The 22175-nt window shown below is 31.6% G+C and overlaps 1 protein-coding gene across 3 annotated transcripts; it reads right to left on the bottom strand.

Moving 5' to 3' along the window:
* Positions 1 to 7987: 7987 nt before the first annotated feature.
* LOC112003770 (uncharacterized) lies at positions 7988 to 21162 on the bottom strand. 3 transcript variants are annotated; one of them, XM_065774443.1, is made up of 13 exons: positions 20937 to 21160; positions 20765 to 20847; positions 20614 to 20671; positions 18353 to 18412; positions 17071 to 17200; positions 15115 to 15338; positions 14927 to 15019; positions 14779 to 14841; positions 12985 to 13017; positions 10451 to 10591; positions 10060 to 10116; positions 8371 to 8466; positions 7988 to 8287 (listed from the first exon to the last, which is right to left on the bottom strand). In XM_065774443.1, the coding sequence occupies exons 1-13, from the start codon at positions 21030 to 21032 to the stop codon at positions 8243 to 8245; spliced, it is 1179 nt and encodes a 392-aa protein (XP_065630515.1). In that variant the 5' UTR covers positions 21033 to 21160; the 3' UTR covers positions 7988 to 8242. The 3 variants fall into 3 exon arrangements, with proteins under 3 accessions (XP_065630515.1, XP_065630514.1, XP_023891748.1); XM_065774442.1 differs by having other exon boundaries at positions 14779 to 14850; positions 20937 to 21159; XM_024035980.2 differs by lacking the exons at positions 7988 to 8287; positions 8371 to 8466; positions 10060 to 10116 and adding an exon at positions 9779 to 10016 and having other exon boundaries at positions 14779 to 14850; positions 20937 to 21162.
* Positions 21163 to 22175: the final 1013 nt, after the last annotated feature.

Raw genomic sequence — 22175 nt, 5'->3', positions numbered from 1 at the left:
AGTAAACAATGAAATAATGATTCATGAATAATAATATATATATATATATATATATATCTATACATATTTATCTTATGCAGTTGTAACTTTACATATAATTTTGTATTTATATATTCATCTACTTTAATTTAGATGTTTATAACTTAATAATGAAATCTATAAGCAAGGTAATTAAAACAATCATATTTTTACAATTCAAAAAGTCACAATTTCTTTTTTCAAAAAAAGGCCTTTTACATTTCCTTGGAATTATTTTTAATTTTTTTTTTTAAACCTTTGACATACCACTAACCTAACCACTTCATACATTAAAAAAAAATTAGGCTCATTATTACTTCCGTTAATATATTGTGGATATCTTAATTGATTGAGGCCAAACTAGAGAAATCTCTTTCATATTTCCTTGAAAATTCAGAAGGGAAAAAAAAAAAAAAAGACTTTTTAACATACCACCAACGTAACTACATTTATAACTATTTAAGCCATCCATGATATCTATTTCTTATTGATAATCATAAAATTTACAACTAGCAAAGGAACATAAAATAAAAATAAAAAATAAATGAAGGAAGAAAAAAAAGAAATGAAATCGAATGTTAATTAATAATTGTTATTTGGAAAATAAAAAGTGGTAAAGAGGAGTAAAAAATAAAATAGAGATGACTATACAGAGGACATTTAAAACTTTATAGTGCAATAAAATCAACAATTAAATATAATAATAAAAATTTAAACTTAAAACTAATCAAATTCTAACTAGGGATTATACATATATATATATATATATAATCATAATCTTCATACACCATGACTTAAAAAAAATTATTGAATGGTTCTGCCTCTTATTTAATGTCTATGTTATGCAAATCATCAACCAATAAATATATGATAATGGTAAAAAATGTTATAGATAAGATTATAAAAAAACAAAAAAAACAAAAATCTTTATAACGTCTAGGGACTAAAATAGTATTTTATCTAAAAAATTATCACGTGGGTTTGCGACTAGTTTAAAAATAAAAGATAAAACCATAATCATTTAGATTTGTAATTCATTCAATTCGTTTCATAAAAATAATCTCTAATTTTACTTTATTTCCTGTATACACCTTATTTTGTAACTCCTATTTAACCTTACTCGTATTGCATCTAGCATATCATTGCATATCACATCACGAGGAATAACTGTAATTTTGACTATATGATTTCTATTGAACTCATAACTATCAAAATGACAGTTCATGGGTCTTAATCGAACTATCGAATTTTAAAAAATATACATCAAATTTACAAGTTTTAATAGTAAATTAAATTTTCATGAATTAGGTCTCAACCATATGTGATTATGAACTCTTAATTTTAATTGGTTTATGTTTAGTCTAAATTAAATTGAATGATGTGTCATAATATTATTAGTTGAGGATATAGTTTATGGTAAGGGACATGTTTGAACGTAGAAAACTAATCAAAACTTAATTAAATAAATCATAATCTGGTTCAATAAAAATGATTTATTTTAAAATTAAATAAAACTATCAATCAATTAACCTAAGCAAAGAGATATTGAAGCAGTAAAAACATGCAAACAGTCAACAAAAAAATTATTAAGGTTTTGAATTCACCTTGTTAATTCATATTAGCATATATTCATGATGATAATCTAGAATTCAATCTTTTTATCTTGGAAAATATTAGCATTTCAAATGAATGGCATTGAACATGTGGGATGTTTGTCACCACATGCAGCCGAGGATCTCAATCTACGCCCGCACTGCCGTCGACGTCCTTCAACCACGCACACCAGACATGTGTTGAATTGCACTAAATCACTTGATACTTCCTCTAAGCCAATATCCTGAAGGTTTTCTCGTACGACTTCAACGACTTTTCACTGTATAACCTGTGTTATGTATAACGCACATTAGTGGACTTTACATTCATACACTAACTTCTCATACAATGTTATTCTACTTAATATTGACCAATTGTGTCCCCAAACCAAAAGCTGCATAACAATGTTCCCCGGGCATCCCCATTCTTTCATAACCCACAGGTCCCAGGATTGAAACCTAGCTCTAATACTAGTAATGGTCCCTTAATGTGTATGGCAATGTTGTTAGACTGTGAATCACCAACACCAACATAGACAAAGAGAGAATAAAAAGTAATGTAATAATGAATGAGGAATCCCAGTATTTATAGACTCCTTCATGTCTCTTGAGAAAAGATATGTCTGTTTACCAAGAGTTGTATCTTATTTAAGAAATACAATTCTTTCGTAAATAACTAACTCTAACACTTAATTGATTCTCTACTATATGTTGGTGAAACAATACCATCCACCAAGTAGGGGATATTGTATAAGTGAGGGTGCACCATATTATGGTGTGATTACCTATCACTATTATATACTAACAGTAAATTATTACTAATTCTAATTTGAACCTATCACTAAAATTACCTTCCCTCCCACTAATAATAGTTAGTAATAATCTTTCACTTAAGATTTATTGAGAAAGTATTATATTATGGGAATAAAATTTCTTAATATTAAAGTTTTTCCTTTCTCATCCAAACTCACCGTTTTGGCTTAACAATAGACAAAATTTGACCAAACCAAACTATTGTGGGCATAAATAATACACTAAGTCTCTACTTAACCAATTAAATGCTTAAACAATCAGTCAATCACTAATTTTACTATTCTTTTTTCTTTTTTTCTTTTTTTGGAGGAAGTACTATTCTTTTTTCTTGAATCTAACTTTATAATAAAATGTTATTATAACATAATAACAATAACAATAAATACACACATGTAACAAACACTCTCTATTTCCTAATTATTAAATTATATAAAGTTATATTATATTTATATGTATTTCCTAATTATTAAATTATATAAAGTTATATTATATTTATACTATAAACGCACACATTCACACACCACAATTCACACAAATAACATTATAACAAAAAAAAAATTGAAAAATAATGCACACTATCGGTATCATAATCAGTATTAAACACACATACACACACACATATATAATATAAATCATATTATATATAATAAAAGTTGGGCTTAGACACCGCGGTTACACCACGTGGCTTCACCAAATTGCAGAAATTTTATTAAATTTTTAGATTTTTTAAAGAACTAAAAAATAATAGTATACTACCAGTACTCTAATTTATTCTTATTATTAAATAAAATTAGATTAATATTATTTTTTATTGGTTATTGTGGGGCCAAAAAATCGAGTAGCCAAGGCCCACTTCAACCCAGGCCCAAATGACCCACGCCGAGGACGCACGATGAGTCCGAAGAGGGCCCTATCCTCAGTCGTCCGAGACCTCGGTACGAAGAAGGGCAAGCTCTGGGCGAACCGTCACCTCGGCATTGAAGACGTTCACCTAACCCCTCTGGCCGCATTAACGGGGATGTAACCCCTTGCCAGGGCAACATCGATCAAGGTGAACCACTTGAGCACGGATACGACCTTTGATGGGATAGGCGGTCAGGAGGAAGGCCAGTAGATGATCAACAGGAGGAAGAGGATGAGGATATATAAGAAATGTGAGCAAAATGTATAGTGGGGAGGAGGGAGAAAAAAGCCTCCTCGGCCCGGCCGAGGAGCATCCCCCAGTTGTAAATTGTTCTAAGTATTTTTTCAATGAAAGAGAAAGGAGTTCATGCTTCGTGAACGCCGGCCAGCGCCCAAACCTTCGATCCACTTTCTACAAATTCATTGTTCTGGGTTCGTTGGGCCTTTAACCCATATCTTTTGGGCTAGGGCTACAAAAACTGACCCTACAGTTATGATATATTTCTTAAATTAAGGGATAATATTAAACATACAAAAATTTAATTTAGATAATATTTATCATCTAATTAACATTATTTTTTTTATTTGTTAAGATATATTTCTTAAATTATGCGATAATATTTAACATACAAAAATTTAATTTAGATGATATTTATCATCTAAATTTTCAAAATTTTAATATTATTAAATTAATATTATTTTATCAAAATATCAAGCTACAAAACTTGATTATTAAGGGATAAGCACAATCCAAATTCATATTATAGATATATTTGTTCTTATCTTCTTCTCCTATAATTTCTAAGTTGATAAAAAATTTTATTGGATTACAATCCATATTCTTCAACTATTCCTTATCTTACTATCTTATTATAATATATAAGTCGATAAGTAGAACACTTAAAACAAAATTCAGCTTCACACTTCCATAAATTTTTTATTACACGTAAAAATTGTAGAATTTTTTTAAAAAAAATTAATATATATATTTAGATTTTTAGATTTTAAATATATATATATATATATATAGATATAGATATAGATATAGATATAGATAAAAAAAATTCTTCTCTAATAATTTCTAAGTTAATAAAAATCCTAATTTAATTACAATTCAAATTCTTCACTTAATCCATTTAATCCTTATTTAATTATTGTACTATACTACACCTAAAAAAAGAAAACATTTATATATTATAAATAAATAAATAAAAAGGAAAAAATGCAAAACTAACCCTCTAACTTTCAGTTTTTGTCATTTCAGTCTTCTAACTTTCAATTTTTTTTCATTGTAGTCTTCTATTAGAACTCAGTTATCTTTTTCCGTTAAGTGGCCCTCTAACTTTCAGCTCTTTTTTTAATAATAATTTTCATAATTAAAAGAAAATTAAAAAAAGCTGTTAAAAAAAAAAAAAAAACTTGAAAAATCAAAACCTTAAACATGTTGGAGAAGTCCAATTCATGAACTTGAATCTAAGTCCCAAATGAAACGTAGCCAACAAAGGCGTTCTCGGGCAACAAGCCAATGGAATGCCGCACGCCTCAAAGCCGATTTGACATAGCCCATCTCCTCCTCAATCATGCAAGTATTGAGCACGAAAACGAAAACCGAGGAGAGTGTATTGATCAGTGGTGTGTTGAGCGTAGACTTCTCCAGGGAGATTGGTATCGAAGATCATGGAATAGTGAGGAGGGAAATGGTTGCGCTAGTAACAGAAGGGGCAGATCCAGATCTTGGCGGCGAAGATGACGCAAGCGTAAGGGTTGAGAACAAAGGCACAAGTAGTTTCGCAGCGAAGTGGAGCATGGGGATGTCAGGGTGAGGGTGAGGGTTGATTGGAGAAATGGAGGTAGCGAGTGGGATTACGCACTTGCTCGCTTCAACCTTCATTCGTGGCCACATGTTCCAACTCATCCGAACTCCATCGATTCCCTCTGGATTTGTGTTCGCCATTTCTGACATTTTTTTTTTTTAATTTTTTTTTTTTTAGTTCTCTTTTAACTATGAAGATTATTATAAAATAAAAAATTAAAAAATTAAAAAAAAAAAAGTCAAAACGGTGTAGTTTTGATCACTTACCAGAAAAAGATAACTGAGTTCTAACGGAAGACTACATTGACAAAAATTGAAACTTAAAGGACTGAAATGACAAAACTAAAAGTTAGAGGGTTAGTTTTGCATTGTTGCAAAAAAAAAAAAAAAAAAAAAAAAACTCGCATTCAAGCCTCCCATTCACACAAAACCCTAAACCTAGAACAATAGAACCTACTCCCATTCACTTCCATCCAAGCCTCTTCTCTGCGGTATCTAGATCTCTCTCAATCTCCTTCCATCCAGTTTCGTTGAATTTGATGTTTGTAACAGAAAGAGAGTCAAGCGGATTTACTAGAGCCTGGAGCATACACATGGACATGGCAGTAGTTGGTCAATTTATTGAAAAAAAAAAAAAATTAAAAACACCACTACCACATTACATGACCTTTCGGTGGCTTGACAAAATTTACACTAAAAAAAAAACACATCCGAGGCTGACTCAGCTTAGTAGTGTCTAATTGTTCTCAATAATTATATTTTATTGAATTATTTCAATATGTGAATGCCTAAATCCCATGACAATGCAAGTATGCATTCTTTCTTCTTTTATTACTATTATTTTCATTTTGTTTATTTTCTTTAGTGTTATTATTGGTTTTTTGTCTTCTTGTGATTTTAATTAATAAATTCAAAACATTCGAAAACATTTTCAAATTTCTAAAAGCTCCTTCTTTGTTTTTGTATTTTGTTTTTATTAAATTGATTAGGTTTTGTGTATTGGTTGCCTTCTGTTTAGACTAATTTTCTTAGCTTTGATCTAATCTATATGCTTAGGGTTAGGGTCTTAGAATTAATGATTAAATATGATTAGAATTAATAGATTAATTTTAACAATTTTCTTATTTGATTTTTGTGTTACATCAAATTATCAAGATGTTCTACACGTACATTCTTGAATTATTAATTTTAATTTTAATTTATAATATTATCAAGATTATATTAATTTAGATTTCTCAATTGTTTAGTACGTTTTTTTAAATAATTATCAATTTAAAATTCAATTTGGAATTATTGATTTAATTTAGTTTTAGGAAGAAATCTTACCCCCTTATTTTAGTGAGATAATTATTTACACTTGATAATTTTTTCTTTTATCTTTATTGAATCTATTAAAATATATAATTATTTATATATTTATTTTATAAGCTTTTTCATAAAACCGTGCAACGCACAGGCCTATAACTAGTTTATAATAAAGAAAAATACTCACAAGCACTCACTTTTTACTCTTAGAGTTGGAGATACCGAGATAGTCAAATAAAGAAGAGCGATAAGATTAGATAAGATTCGCGATATTGAGATCAAAAATCATATTAAAGAGAAAGAGAGAGAAAGATCTATGACCTACGTTGTTTGGTTTTGGGATGGGCAAATCTGTGTTGTTGCTTGATTTTAGGTTGTGCTAATATGTGATTAGGATGTGCAAGATTTAAATCAAGGTGTGCAAAAGTATTTCTAAGATAAAATTAAACGAGTAAAAAAATATTTTACATATAGATAATTTTCTTTTTCCAAATACCCCTTGAGCAACATGTAGAAACACAATGGTACATTACCTTCAGTCTTTGCTTGCTGTCAAAGTTCAGATTTTCTTCCCTTTATCTACAATAAAACAAACAGGTTCAATTCAATTTTGTGACACACTTTTCATTACTATTTGTATATTTGTTGTATTTTAAAATTGCTATGGACTATCCAACATGTTCCACTGTTTGGTTTTTTTTTTTTTTTTTTTTTTCAAAACAAGAAAAGAAAAAAAAAATTCCTTTCTAAACAAGCAAGAAAATTTCTCAAAACAAAACACAATTACAAACAAGTCAATAGCTCATAAACTAGCGAAAAAACATGCAAAGCCAACAAAAAGAGTTGCAACTCTCTTAGCAAAGCAACAAGCCTCTTAACCAGAACCACTAAATCAAACTTGACATGCATAATTAGAAGCAACATTTTTCATCCCATATGTAGAGGAGAAAATGGGCCAAAAAACCATATAAGTCAACCTTGTCATTAGTTTCATACTAATTTTTTCTATACTTTTTTTGTTTAGATGATAAGTAGTTGGAGTATGAAAAATAAGATTCAAACCACATGTAGAGAGCATAAAAGATTGCCATAACAATTGAGCTATCACTTAAGATAACCGTATTTTCTTTTTCTGTTATTATTTTTATTTTTAATTCTGGTATAACCATTCCTCCCTTCTAAAAAAGCTCTACATTACCAAATAAATAATAACTAATTCACTTTTGAAAAATCAATAATTACAATGAAGAGGAGGAATTTGAACCCTAAATATTTTTATTAAAAACACTATAATATATCAATTGAGCTATAAGGCTTTTGGCAAATAAAAACCATTATTAAATCAAGTCACAAGAAAATCTTGAACATTAGCAATGCAAAATCACTCCAAAAAGCTTGAACATTGTACATCTTTAAATTGAAAAGAAAATAGAACATTTAATAATTTAACCATTATTCTATCACCTCCTTATGTGTGAGCCTAGACTTTCCCTCAATAAGTGATTAATTATACCACAATCAATTACCAATTTATGCCAAAATCTTAAGCCGATAACTAATGGGAGAATTTGACATAGCCATTATTCTAAGAAGTCTATTACATCTTACATATAAATACCAAGTATTTTTTTTCATAATATACAAAAATATTTATATCTTCTGCACCAGTGAAAACTTAAAAAAATTTGCCTCAAAAATTGCCAAGAAATTGAAATATTATAAACCAAGTTAGGTATCACTAAAGTGTGTTTACAGTAATGGGATGGAGGACCACAATCCCTATCTTCAATTTACGAAGTTAATTACAACTTGGGTCATCCAACATCTCTACTACCGGAGCAAACTGCAAAGTTGAACAATAAGCAAAGATGAGATCATAAGCACAAAAGTTCATAGATCAAATTTTTAATATGTATACACACTAACCTCGTCATCTTCTTCAAAGTACATTCCATCAACTGCACTGTTCAGCTGAAACTCCCACCCGAGTTTATTCTCAAGCAGCTCTTTAAGTTTCCTCGTCTATAATAATAAAAAGAGAGGACATTACAATTTGTCTTAATCAGCAGAAAGCAACTACTTGCAAATTGCAATGAAGTGAAAGCTTAACATTCCCTTATGGGAAGTTTCACTCAAATGAAGGCTCAACAAACTCCTTTCCTATGGCCTACGGACCAAATGACTTCAACCAAAGTGTTAAAATGCATTAAGACTAATGTGGCTCAAATCAAGTGCATTGGCCCTTACATAACATTGGGGGTCACAGACACCAAATTTTCCCAGAACCAGCTGAAGCTACCATAGACTATTGAAAAATATCAAATATTGACAACTATTGGCCTTTATGTCATGCACTTCAACCATCACTAGCCATTATAGGTACGGCATTGATATCACAAATTCATATCGGGCTATAGATCACCTGAAACCAAGACAAATCAACTATTTTCCAAGGTAACCACCAAAATTTGACTCTAGACTAAAATATGATTTACACCCTTTAAGTTTGGGGTCACTCTCAATTTGTCCCTCAACGTCTTTTCATTCTTGCAGCTAGCCCACCAAAAAATTACGTCCTTTTGAATAAAAAGTTCATTCTTGCAGCTAGCCAACCAAAAAATTACGTCCTTCTGAATAAAAAGAGAAGAAATTAACCCGAACCCAAAAATCAACCCATCCAAGCACCATTGCACAAATACCTCAAAGCCACCAAATCACCAGTGTGTATGGCCAGCCTAACCACGAACATAAAGGTTAAATCAGAATAAATCACTGCAACCGCCTTGTAATGAAGTCATATTTGAGTGGATTAATAGAGAAAATGAGACAGACCACAATGGAAGGGGCACATTGACATTGATTTCATAATTGAGGGTGTAAATTACAAATTCTCATTGTCGATAGACAGCAACCCCAAACTTACAAAGTGTAGATGGTAGTTTAGCCTTGATTGTATGTCTCCCACCATAAAGCATATAGAGGCTGAGGTCATTGGTTCAATCTTATAAAAATACGCGAGTTGTCTCTATCTATTAAAAATAAGAAAGTAAAAATTTTTATTCAAGGAAATCAAAAAATGCATAATTCAATTTGCAAGATATCATCCTAAAACATACTTAAATTTTCAATATTCCATAAATGTATTAAGATCTAGCTATCAAGTTTGAAATGAATCAGATGAGACTTGAGATATGAACTTGTAACTAGTAATAGACAAAAATTAAACATGCAAAATTAAAATCATAAATGATTGAGTTGGAATTAAAGAGAGATTTCTGGTTTTTTTTTTTTTTTTTTTTTTTGGGTAATTGTAAATAATGTGAATGAAATAATGTTTGGTTTTATGAATGAAGCAAATTTCCTTAACATGAATTTTTTGTATAGGCAAATTTATATGTTATATACATGTATCTATATGTTAAAGTAATAAATATACAACGTCTAATTTACATAGTAGAAAATCCATAATCTTATGCAGACCAAAACAGAGAATCAACTGCTAATGCCTAAAAGAAAAGTGTATGAAAAAAAATGAAAGCCTGGCAAGTTGCCTCAAGCCCCAACCTCCAAACCTACAGAGAATCAAACATGAAGAACCAGGATTAGTGTTCATACCCACGACAGCAGATGTCCATCAACAGATGAGGCATCTAGCATCAATGAAAAGAAGTCCTGCAATTCCATTCAGCAATTAGTCAACAATCTGTGATGCACTTACCATTTCTTCTTTAACAAGTAAAAATGTTACGATGGAAACATAATTCAATCAATGTGATTAAAGCTGACTAAGCAATGATTTTTATTGCTTTTAAAGCAAGTTGCTCAAATTGACCAATAAATGTTGGTGAGTAGGTAAACAGTTCACTCGATCAATGAAAGCCTTGAAATTTGACTTGCCAATAAAAGTTATATCAACAAGGGAAATTGTAAATTTGCAAAAATGCCCGTTAAGCATGGTAGCACAATCATGCATTTAAACAATGACTTAGTAACCTCAAAGAGGTACCTTGCAAAGATGGTGCAAAAAGCTATCAGCAGATAACCATGAATCATCCAATAGTGTGGATACCCCGGTTGCTGCACCACTGGTATCTGTATGATCTTTCTCAAGCCCAAATTTCAGTTGATAGTAGATAACCTTAATGAACTGCATAGAATTCTATAAGTTGTCAAAGCTCTATATAAAACTAACAGCAAAAATAGGACAATTATAGTTATTGAGTGTGAATCAGTATGAAATGAAGAAAGAAAATGCAATTTTAATTTGGTGAATTGCCAAGAGCCATGTCGCTAATTAGTTAGCACTTCTTAGTATTTCCATCCGAGACATCCAGAGTTCAAATCACCCTACTCCTAAATATCAATCCATCAAAAATTTTAATTTGGCAAATCAAACATACTAGGAAATACTATGCAAGTTAACTACAGATTATGCAAACATAGTCACAGCCTGATAAACCAATGAAGCTTATTTCATGCCCAATATCATAGTTAAATTCTTCAAATTATAAGGGACTACATAAGAAATAAAACCTTCAGCAAGAAAAGGACTTCAAAGAAGTAACTAAAATAAGAACTTTCGATAACACAAACATATAATAAAAGACCAACTGAAACTGATTAGGCTTTTCAAAATTAGGCCAGATTATCAAACAACCTTATCCTTTCTTATTTCAAGTATCGATGTTATTATTAACGAAGTAACAAGGTCCTATATTCTATCAAACAAAATGGCCCCACATTGAGCACAATGATGAAATGAAAAACAAAATCACAAAAAGAAAATAGTTGGCAAAGGGCCAAAGGCTTTGTAGGGTTGACTTTCATCTTCGATATGCCTTAATAGTCACATCGTAAGCTCAATGGAAGCTCCAGGAATTTTTCTTCACGTGGTCATTAAAAAATTTAAATTGAAAACAAAATTTTATAAAAAGAGAACTTGAATACATTGAATTATCGACACACAAAAAAATAAGTAAATAAACACGCATGTGAAGTTTTAAAATTTCCTTCCACGGGTTTTACAATCAATTGTCATTATCTATTGTCAATGTGGGTAGGTGTGACAAGTTTGTATATTGTTTTTATTTGTATGCAGTCATCAATATCTATTTGTCATTGTTTTTATAAAAATATTTTTAACTAAATGTCAAAACTCAACCCATTGGCACTTTATTAGTTGTTGACCCACACAAGCACACTCATCCATACATAAATAAAACACTAAGGGTACGTTTGGTACGCTGTAATAGTTCCTGTAATGGAATAATTATTCATGTGTAATATCAATTCGGTCATTTGGTTGTATCTTTATTACATGGATTAGTTATTACATTGGAATAACTATTCTTTAAATTGAAGAATAGCTATTCTTCTTTAAGATGGATGTAATAACTATTCCTTAGTGAATATAATAAGTTTCAAAATTAATACATTTCCAAAAATATAAAATTTTCTTATACATCATCTTTTACAAGTTTTCCATATGTAACAACCAAACTTATGAATAGTAATAGTTATTCCATTACAATGTCTTCTATTCCCAATAATAAAGATTACTATTCCTAATGTAATCTACATTCAGTATACCAAACGTACCCTAAGTGTCTACTTGACCAATCAAATAGTTAAACAATTAGTCAATCACTAACTGTACTATTTTTTTTTCTTGAATGTAACTTTATGATAAAAAGTTAGTATAACATAATAACGATAACAATACATACACACTCATGTAACAAACACTCAATATTTCCTAATTATTAAATTATAAAAAGTCATATTATATTTAACTATACACGCACACATTCACACACCACAGTTCACACAAGAAACATTATAACAATAAAGAAAGAATTTGAAAAATGATGCACACAATCAATATCAAACACACTCATACATATATAATACAAATTTATGATAAAGAGACCGATAATCACAACTCACAAACACTCGTTCTTTACTCTTAGAGACAAAGAGACCGAAATAGACAAATAGAGAAGAGAGATAAGATTCATGAGACTAAGTTCAAAGATCAGATCAGATCAAAGAGAGAGAGATCTATGATCTATGTTGTCTGGTTTGGGTTTGGTCAAATCTGTGTTGTATGGTTTTGGGTTGGGCTAATATGTGATCAGGGTGTTCAAGGCATGCAAGATTTAAGTCAGGGTGTGCAAAAGTATCTTAAGATTAAATTAAACTAGTAAAAAAATATTTTATATAGATAATTTTTCATCCCAATACACCCCAAACAACATGTAGAACCTCCCCTGCCGAAGCTACCACTGCTCCGCATATTTAATCAGATAGTAAAATAGCCAAAATTCTTGCAGTTCAGCTAACACCTCTTGGTGTCTTAAATGAAAACATCCGATGTTCAAATCCTCTTCCCCCATTGTAACAATCAAATTATCAAAAAAATAAAAATTGAATTTTCCTTTTAATTACCATAATAATAATAATTTAACCAATTTTCCTTTTATTTACCAAATATAATAATAATAAATTTTTTTAAATAAATAAATAAGAAAAGAGAATTACCTTTGTGAATAGTTGAGTCCTTGTACGAAAAGGCTGCAAAAAATATAAACTTTCAGACATACATTTTAACAAAAATAAAATCCTCCCAACATTTAAAAAATTAAAATAAAATTATTAAATATAAACCACATAGGACTCCAAGCAATATCATAATAATATGTTAACCATATAGCTACATACAACTATGATATCACCCATGAATTATTTCATAAACAAGTAAAATTTTCTACAATATATAGATATTAAAAACTTCCACAACATAGCATCAACGAATATGTTCGAGTCACCCCCAACAAAGATTATGCCGTTCTAATTCTAACAATGATGGTATCACTATTCAATGACCAATGCCGCAATTACTATAATGCTGTTTGCAATATCAAATAGCAAAATTATGCAAGACAGCTTAGGCTTCACCACCTAAGGGTTGTTCGGAATCATAGACCAAACACAGATGCAATTTGCACGAATAAATATCATTAATCAAGTCTCAATAGTCTGCCTACAAAATAAATCATCTAGAGCTGTTATAGAGCTTCCAGGAAAATAGGAGATAAACATCGACGAAATGAATCCTAACCGAACTCAAATACTAATCCGACTGCTAAACTGATCCCTACCTAAGAATATGAAATTTAATCTCAATCATAACTTAAACTAAATAAATAAAAACTTAGAATATGAAGTAATACAATGAAAATCCAAACGTAAATATTGAATTAATTTCTGGTTGTGCTCTAGCATCGCAAAACCTACAAACAGATTGATGTCCCATGATATAAAAGCACTGAAATGACCTAAAGTCAAAATCCAAACGTAAATATTGAATTAATTTCTGGTTGTGCTCTAGCATCGCAAAACCTACAAACAGATTGATGTCCCATGATATAAAAGCACTGAAATGACCTAAAGTCAAAATCCAAACGTAAATATTGAATTAATTTCTGGTTGTGCTCTAGCATCGCAAAACCTACAAACAGATTGATGTCCCATGATATAAAAGCACTGAAATGACCTAAAGTCAAAATCCAAACGTAAATATTGAATTAATTTCTGGTTGTGCTCTAGCATCGCAAAACCTACAAACAGATTGATGTCCCATGATATAAAAGCACTGAAATGACCTAAAGTCAAAATCCAAACGTAAATATTGAATTAATTTCTGGTTGTGCTCTAGCATCGCAAAACCTACAAACAGATTGATGTCCCATGATATAAAAGCACTGAAATGACCTAAAGTCCAAATACCAAAAGAAAATGATCTGAAACTTTTAAGAAAAGTCTTTTGTATGATAGATCATTTAAAAGAAAAGGTTTGCGTTCCAACACATTTGTTCAACTAAATGACAAGTTGAGGAAATTTGGCAATTTGCACCATCAAAACCATAACTTTGGCCCTAGAGCATAAAGTGCCTTAGAATTCCTGCACAAAGTAACAAGAAACTACATGGATTTGAGGTATTTTTAAATCAATTAATATTCCACACATGTTTTTGAAAATGTTGTTCTGAGATCAATGAAAACAATGACAATTGTGTGTATTTCAGGGCAATGTTTTCAATTATACCAAAAGATTAAGTCAAGTTTTTGGCACTGAAGAGAATCATCTCATCATCTTCTACATCTTTCTTTAAACCAAAGCTATGAAAGCAGAAGATGACATGTGGCAAAAAAGGACCCGAAATGCCTACACCTTTCAAGTTTACTCACAACATTAGGACAGTCAGAACAAATTCAATCTCACAAAATTGTTCAATAAATCAATGGAAAACTATTAGCCAAATGAATACTTACAGCCTCAATGCATCCAAATAAAAGGTTAACCAAAGCTTTCCACTGTAGAAATCCTTCAAGTGACTGTCCCATCTGCCGAATTTTCAGATGTCATAAAATCTAACAGCAATTTCAACATAAAGAAAGTTTTATAAAGGTCTACACATACCAAAAATGCAATAAATGCAAATTGCAGCTCTCCAAGAAGTACATCTTCAGAACCTCCATAATCCTTTATCAGCAAACTTTCTAACAATTGTGTCTGAACAGATCAGTGGAATTTAAAACCTAAATCAACAAATGCTAAATGGCAGAAAAATCTGTGGAGGTCATGTCTAAGTCACTAAGATCTCTTACCTTGTCAATATTCAAGGAAGTAAGTTCTTGCCCATGTATTCCTTTTTGTTTGATAACACGGGGAATTGATGTATAGTAACATCTTCTGGTCTGAGAATTGGCCACTGATGTTAAGAACTTACTAGACTTCATCTGCTCATCTAGCGCTTTCTCCATTGCTGTTTTAGGAGCATTTGTAACTATCCCTGATTCACATGCAACAGTGATCTCTCCTCCAATGGGTTCTGCATGTTGAATGAATCATTTAAATTTAAAAATTTATGCAGAATTGACAATCAGAAGACACAAACCATAAATTCAAACAACAAAAACCAAGCCTTAGTCCCCAAATTTAAACCAAAGATTCAAAGTAAACAAACAATCAAGATAACTGGCATAAAAAATAAAATAGAATTCATGATCTAAACCAATCAAAACAATGATATACTGGTAGACATTAGGTGCAGTATAAACAACAGATAACATTATTGAAGTTTCTGAGTGGCATAAGCCATTTATCTTACTAAAGCAACACTCCACCCGATCAAATGCCCTTTCTTTACACGTCTTGCAAATGTAATATATCAAACAAGAAGAAGCTGGTGTCCAAGCCATAATAAACCTTCCCCCCCAAGCCTACATTCCCAACAAGCCACAATAAGTTCTACCCGAAAATTTAGGCAAAAACCAATAAATACCAAATAAGGAAAAATCAAAGGATCAAATGACTTTTTAAGTGGGCAGTTCAAGAATACTTCTCCATCCCTCAAACACATGTAACACCAACACACAATAAATTTATTCACACACCACCAAATCCTAGGCTGTAAAAAGACTCATTACAGAAAGTCCGTTGCGCATTTTTAGTCCCTCACGAGGCATAGAAAATAAAGAATCAATGTATATTTTGAGTGATCAGTATCAAAGTTTATATCATGTAAGAGTTACGTTGGACAAAATTGAAAGTTGATGTATAATAGAATAATGGTTAAATGACAAATTCTAGACACATTTGTACCTTAGATACACTCAGAGGGATGGACAATGGAAACCTTTCAAGGGGGCCTACGAAAGGAGTAGAACTGTTTAAACATATGATGGTACAGATAAATTGCATAAAGCTTGGTAGGCCAGGATATTATTTTTAAAGGGCAAAATTAGAATAGTACCAAATTGTACTGCTTAAATGTAATCTCTGAGGAGCTTGGGGACCATGGCCCCGGTATACTTTTTCCTGGCAATAGACCAAAAGTTTCCATTCAACTTTAACTACTACATGTGCCTCTCAATTGTGAAACCACCAAGATATCCACTCACCAAAAATGACCACAACCTCATATTTCTTCATTCTTGCAAACACACCTAGTGAGTCTTGAACCAATCTCATCCTCCACCCTATTCTTGAACACAAGGACAGAATACCTTTATTTCTCACTCTCTAGGGTACCTACAATAAACCGTATTGGAAAACAGAACTCCTTCTAAGAAATGGTAAATTCTCTCTTCTTAGATGATAATTACACCAAACAAAATGAAATCGATGAGAAAATTGCACACATCTGTAGACATATAACATGTATCCCATAGCATGACACTACTCTGAATCGTTGAAGCGTTCTACTATTACATGGTTTCCCAGCTTTAGTTAGATAATTATGAGCTTAATTTCCACCATTTGCCTAGTGCCAGTCCATCTCAAAGTCTACCATTTTCAACTTCAAAGTCTACTCTCAAATCTGTTTAATCTATTTTTCATAAGAAACACAACTAGAACAGAAAATCAGTGAGCAAGATGCATCTAAATATCACACAGCATGAAAAGAGAAAAAAAAAAAAAAAAAAAACTAAAATTGATTGAAAAAGAAACATATATGCAGATGGAAAATAGATAATAAATCAAACACAAGCAACAGTTGTAAAGAAACTCATAATAGATTGCAGTATTAAGAGCCTCAAGTGTAATTAGATGGAACTTACCAATCCGTTCAATGATGCTCTTTGTAATGTAATTTGATAAATGCTTCCAATCTCCATACTGGCTTAGATTGTAAGGACCAAGTTGTCCGTCAAACTCCAAACTTCTAACTGCTTGACAATATCTTTCTTCCTTAAAATAGGAAAAGTGAGAGAGAGAAAAAACAAACACAGTTACAGATCAATAAGATTTTCAAATTTAGACCTTGGAGACTCAGCAGCATTCTTCACAAAAGCAAAGTTTCAAGCTTCAAAGCAGGTAGCTTGGTGAAACTGAGTGGCATAATAGCTATAAATCTTGTAAGTGATCTCCTAGCAGAATATATTATGAGGGTTGAATATCCACTTGTATAAATTTGAACAATAGGATCTACCAAGTAGGGGAACATAACCATGTGAAAGTATTATGTCAAGTTGGAATTCTCATTGTACTACACAATTTTTGTATTTTCGATAGTTACAATGGGGAAGGGGGGATTTGAACCCTAGACGTGTCTGTTGGAATCACCAAGAAGAGCTAGTTGAGTTACAAGGCTCTTGGCACTCCACAACTTTTGTATGGTTAGAGTAGGTCAGAAAAATATTAGAATTCATATTAAGACATACAACCTAATACGTTCCAATAAAATGACATGATACAGAAATGTCAGAAACACCACCAAATGTAACTCGCATTGTTAACTGTACACTTGCTATAATATGTTTTTGGGCAGTCAATTCTCAAGTTAATTCTGATTTAGAAAACAGATTAAAACCCAATTTAAGGAAATCAGACAAGAAGAAAACCAATAGTGCAATTGCATTAAGCAATCAATTGACATCAGGTTAGTCTGGTTTTCAGATGTAACCATCCTGTCTCTACCCCTATTGGAAAATTAGTTGAGGACTAACTCTTAAGTCAACTTTATAATTCATCTGACATACTTGGTCAAATGCTCAAATGTTTTTAAATAAAACCATCTTTTGATTTCCTTACAAGATTGCATAGCTTTATAAGTATTTGATTGCAAAGAGGGGAAAAGAATCACGTTTTCCTAAAATGGATGCTTGATTGATTTTTCTTGCTTGGTAGCGCTTCCAAAATGCAGCAGGTTAGCAAGTTCTGTTTTGCCAAAACCTAAAAGGGCACCAGTTCCCTAACTAATGTCAAACCTTGAGGCCCCAATTCAAATCCATGCGGTTTGCAAAATACATCAGTCTGACTCTGTTCCCATATTAGTAGCTATACGCATCACGTACCAAAATAAATAAATAAATGGTATGTGCAACTAAAATGGTTACAAACCTCTTCTTCAGATACTTTGACCAATCTTTCCTGTTGCTGATCCCACCTACGAACAATTACCTGTTGCAGCCATTTACATGAGGAACATCATTCTTGGTGCCAATTTTCCAGCTCTTATGAAAATAGCTTATTGTTAAATCTAATCAATTATTGGCAAAATGAAATGGCCTTTGGTTAAATCTAATCAATTATTCTCCAGTTACAAGGGTGTATCACATTTTAAAAAAGCTCATTTTATCTAAAAGCTTTCACGCTTAAAAAGGCAAGCACACTATAACCTTATTGTTATGCAATGGCAGGATGCCAGTAGGAAACTAAGCTGAAAATGATAATATAAAGATGTCAATTACTTGTTTCGATTTTATTCTCTCAGCCACAATTTTATACAAACTGTCAAAAAGAAGTTTTTCTCTCTCTTCATCTTTCTTGAACGTTTAATAACATGGGCTGATTTACCTAATTATTTGTATAATAAATCATGTTGGCCTCTAATTTTTACAGTTCAAACGCATGTTCCATCAAAGCCTCATTTCAAACATAGAGAAAATAGTTATTAATGAAATTGGAAAAAATCTAGATCCTCTATCTAGGAGCACGGATGCATCAAATGGTTGAAGTGTACAATTAGGATATGTTTTGGACCCAGAAACAGCTCCAACATGACCAGATATGAGTCCTATACATTCAGATCATCACCAGATACTTCGGTGATACAACAAGGACACGGCCATGACATGTTTGGGGCTATAATGAAATTTTCTTAATAAGAACCGGGTTTATAAATACTCTTTAAAATACTTTGGGATTCAAATATTAGACATAGAGGATATAACTGCATTGTTTTTAAAAAATATTTTGAAGGAACGAATAATACATCTAATGATGTTGCTTTAGGGATATGAATGAATAGTGTATGTTGTGGAAAAGAGAATATGTCATGAAAATAAACAAGAAGCGGCCAAAAGAATAGCAATGGGATAGTATCTACATATGAGTTGACTCTATGAAGGAGTTAATAGAGTTACTATTAGTAAGACCCAATACAAGAGACCACTCATAAAGAAAACTAATGAAGGATGCTTTTATTTGAGAAGACGTGCACTCCACATTTTCAAAAATACGCAGATTTCGTTCTCTCCATATAGTCCACATCAAACATAAAGGAATAAGATTCCAGATATTCAAATTTGGTCCACGACATCCCCACCCACACAATAAATCGAAAACCTTTTTTTGGGTAAAACCCACTGAACCCCAAACATCCTAAAGATAAAACTCCATAACTCAAAATCTATGCTACAACAAATCAAGAGGTGATTCATAGTCTCCCCACTACAGCAGCACATACAACACCTACTCACCATTGAAAAGCCTACCTTGATGAGATTCTCACAGAGAATTGTTTTTCCGGGGTGCTTTGGTCCTCCATATGGCCTTCCAAGAAAAAAAGGCATAGGGCTGAGCCGTCACAATTTCTCATAAAAAGATCACACAATGAACTCCCCATTACTCTTTAACTTCCATATCATCCTATCATTCCCCTCCCCAAGGGTAGTATGAGAGTCTAACAAATGGAAAAATGAAGCCACCTCATCAATCTCCCAATCGTTATAATTTCTCATGAATTCCACACGCCAATTCCTACTCTGCCCCTCCACCTGCCTCTCCAACAATGATTCCACAGAAGCATTCTTATCTATGTTGTGGATATTATTCTAAACATAAATGCTAGCCCAAGATATTTGTTCTTCCATATCCATTATTTTTTGCATATCAGTTTTAAATTTATTCCTTGTTTATCCTCTGAATAAAAAAATAATGAAATACATATGCAGAAATATATATTATTGATTAGTCAATTAACATGGCTCCACCTTATTGTGCCATAATATTTCAAGAACTCACATATCCTTATATCCGTATTGTATTGCATCTGTATCTCATGTTGGTATCAATGCTACTTAGCCCTCTATTTATATCTGTGGATCATGTTCCAAGAACTCACATATCATTGTATTGCATCTGTATCTCATGTTGGTATGAATGCTACTTAACCCTCTATTTATCTTATGTCCCAACTGTCCAATGCACCACAAATCAACATGACAAGACTAGAAGCACAGTTCCACAGCTAGATTAATCAAGTTTCTGTTTTCAATATGGCATTGACATTAAGACAGCAATAGATGGCAACTGTTATAAATTGAACAGACTATAAACTGAAGTAGAAAAGGCGGAAATAAAGTAAATGCATTTAAAACCTCAGAAGGAGCAGCGTGGATAAAGAAACCAATAATTGGTGAGAAATCCTTGCCATCTCTGCGTATATGCAACAAGTATTAGAAAAATGGCATAAAAATACAATAACTAATAAATTACAAGAACATAAAGATTTCAGACAATTAAAGTAACCTGGTGGATGAAGCATAATAAAGAAAATGAGAAGCAGGAGGAATCATCTTGATACCCTTAAAAGCAGGCCCAACAGAAAACATCTGCCACATTGAGTGATTGATTGATTGATGAATAAATTGTAAGTAAAAGCAAACAGAAGAAAGAAGTAGAAGAATATAGAATATAGTACCTGAGTATCGATGCCGAAGAGAGTGTATTGAGGAACATCGAGGAGGAGAAGTGTAACGCCCTGGTTTACGAGCTCTAATGCTTTGTTCGGATCCATACTCTGAGAGAGAGAGTTTCAAATTACTGTTCCTCTTTTTATTTTGAAATTTTTGTGGTTTTTCTTTTTTGTTCGAGGTTTGAGAGACATCCAGAAGGCTCTCTCGTGCACGCGACGCACAAAGAGAAAACCGAAAAATGAATATTTCATTTTTGCCCTTTCTTTTAGTGCATTTGAAAGGTAAATGGTAAAACAAAAAGGAATACCGCGCAACTTTGTTCGATAGTCACTTCACAAGTATAAGCACTTATGAGATATAGAGGGAAAACGTCAAGATTTAAGTCTTTAAAAGAAAGTTTCACACACATATATAAATAAAAATATAAACAATTCAAATTTTCAGGGCATTTAGCAAAAAAAAAAAATTCAGGGCAAAAAATGTACTTTATTTTTTTGTAATTTTAGTTGATTTTTTTTTTCTTTTTTCTTTTTTTACAATTACACTGCATTTTGATTGTATTTATAAGGGTAACGCTCATTAAATTTATTTTAATTGTTCTAAATTTGCCAAATTTTGAGCTAATTTCTTGTGTATTCCACATTCCAATGCAGATCTTCTATACAACGCATTTAGACGCTAAAATTTACAACTTAATTACATGAATAAGGTTTTGATATAGGTTTGCCAACACTCAAAATGAATTAACCCTAGGAGACTCGCATTAATTGCGGGAGAATAGATAAAAAATAAAATTAGACTTTTTAAGGCTTTTACTATCAAATTCAACTAGGGTTACTGGTGCATCAATAAGTACATGTATAATGCCTTCGGACTAGGATAGGAAACCAATCTTGATGTCCTTGCATATTCTTGAACTTGAGTCATAACCTTATCATGAATTCACAAATAAAATTCTAAGAATAAATTCTCATTAATGTAAATTAATTCGTATTCCCAGACAGGGACAACTCCACATTAAAGGTAGGGTGGTCACAGAACCACCTCGACATGAAAAAAAAAATGATTATATATAAATTTTTTAAATTTTATGAATTTTTTTTTTTAACCCTTACAAGCATTTTTTTTTCACCCTACATTTTTTTTAAGCCCAGCATAATTAAACTTTGGATAGAGTTTGGTACTTAGTTGTAGACTAAGGCTACTGTTCTACTTAATTTTTTTTATTGAATGTAAATTTTGAC

This window comes from Quercus suber, unplaced genomic scaffold (genome assembly GCF_002906115.3).
Source record: "Quercus suber isolate HL8 unplaced genomic scaffold, Cork oak 2.0 scaffold_92, whole genome shotgun sequence".
Taxonomy (NCBI): domain Eukaryota; kingdom Viridiplantae; phylum Streptophyta; class Magnoliopsida; order Fagales; family Fagaceae; genus Quercus; species Quercus suber.
This window is presented reverse-complemented; position numbering and strand designations above follow the sequence as displayed.

Excerpts from the sequence above, each read along its gene's own strand:
- LOC112003770 (XM_065774442.1), bottom strand. The coding sequence starts at position 21,032 with ATGGATCCGAACAAAGCATTAGAGCTCGTAAACCAGGGCGTTACACTT. Across the intron at positions 18,413-20,613 it reads TCCACGCTGCTCCTTCTGAG|GTAATTGTTCGTAGGTGGGA; the intron begins GTTTTAAATGCA and ends TGGCTGCAACAG. Across the intron at positions 8,288-8,370 it reads ACTTTGAAGAAGATGACGAG|TTTGCTCCGGTAGTAGAGAT; the intron begins GTTAGTGTGTAT and ends TCAACTTTGCAG.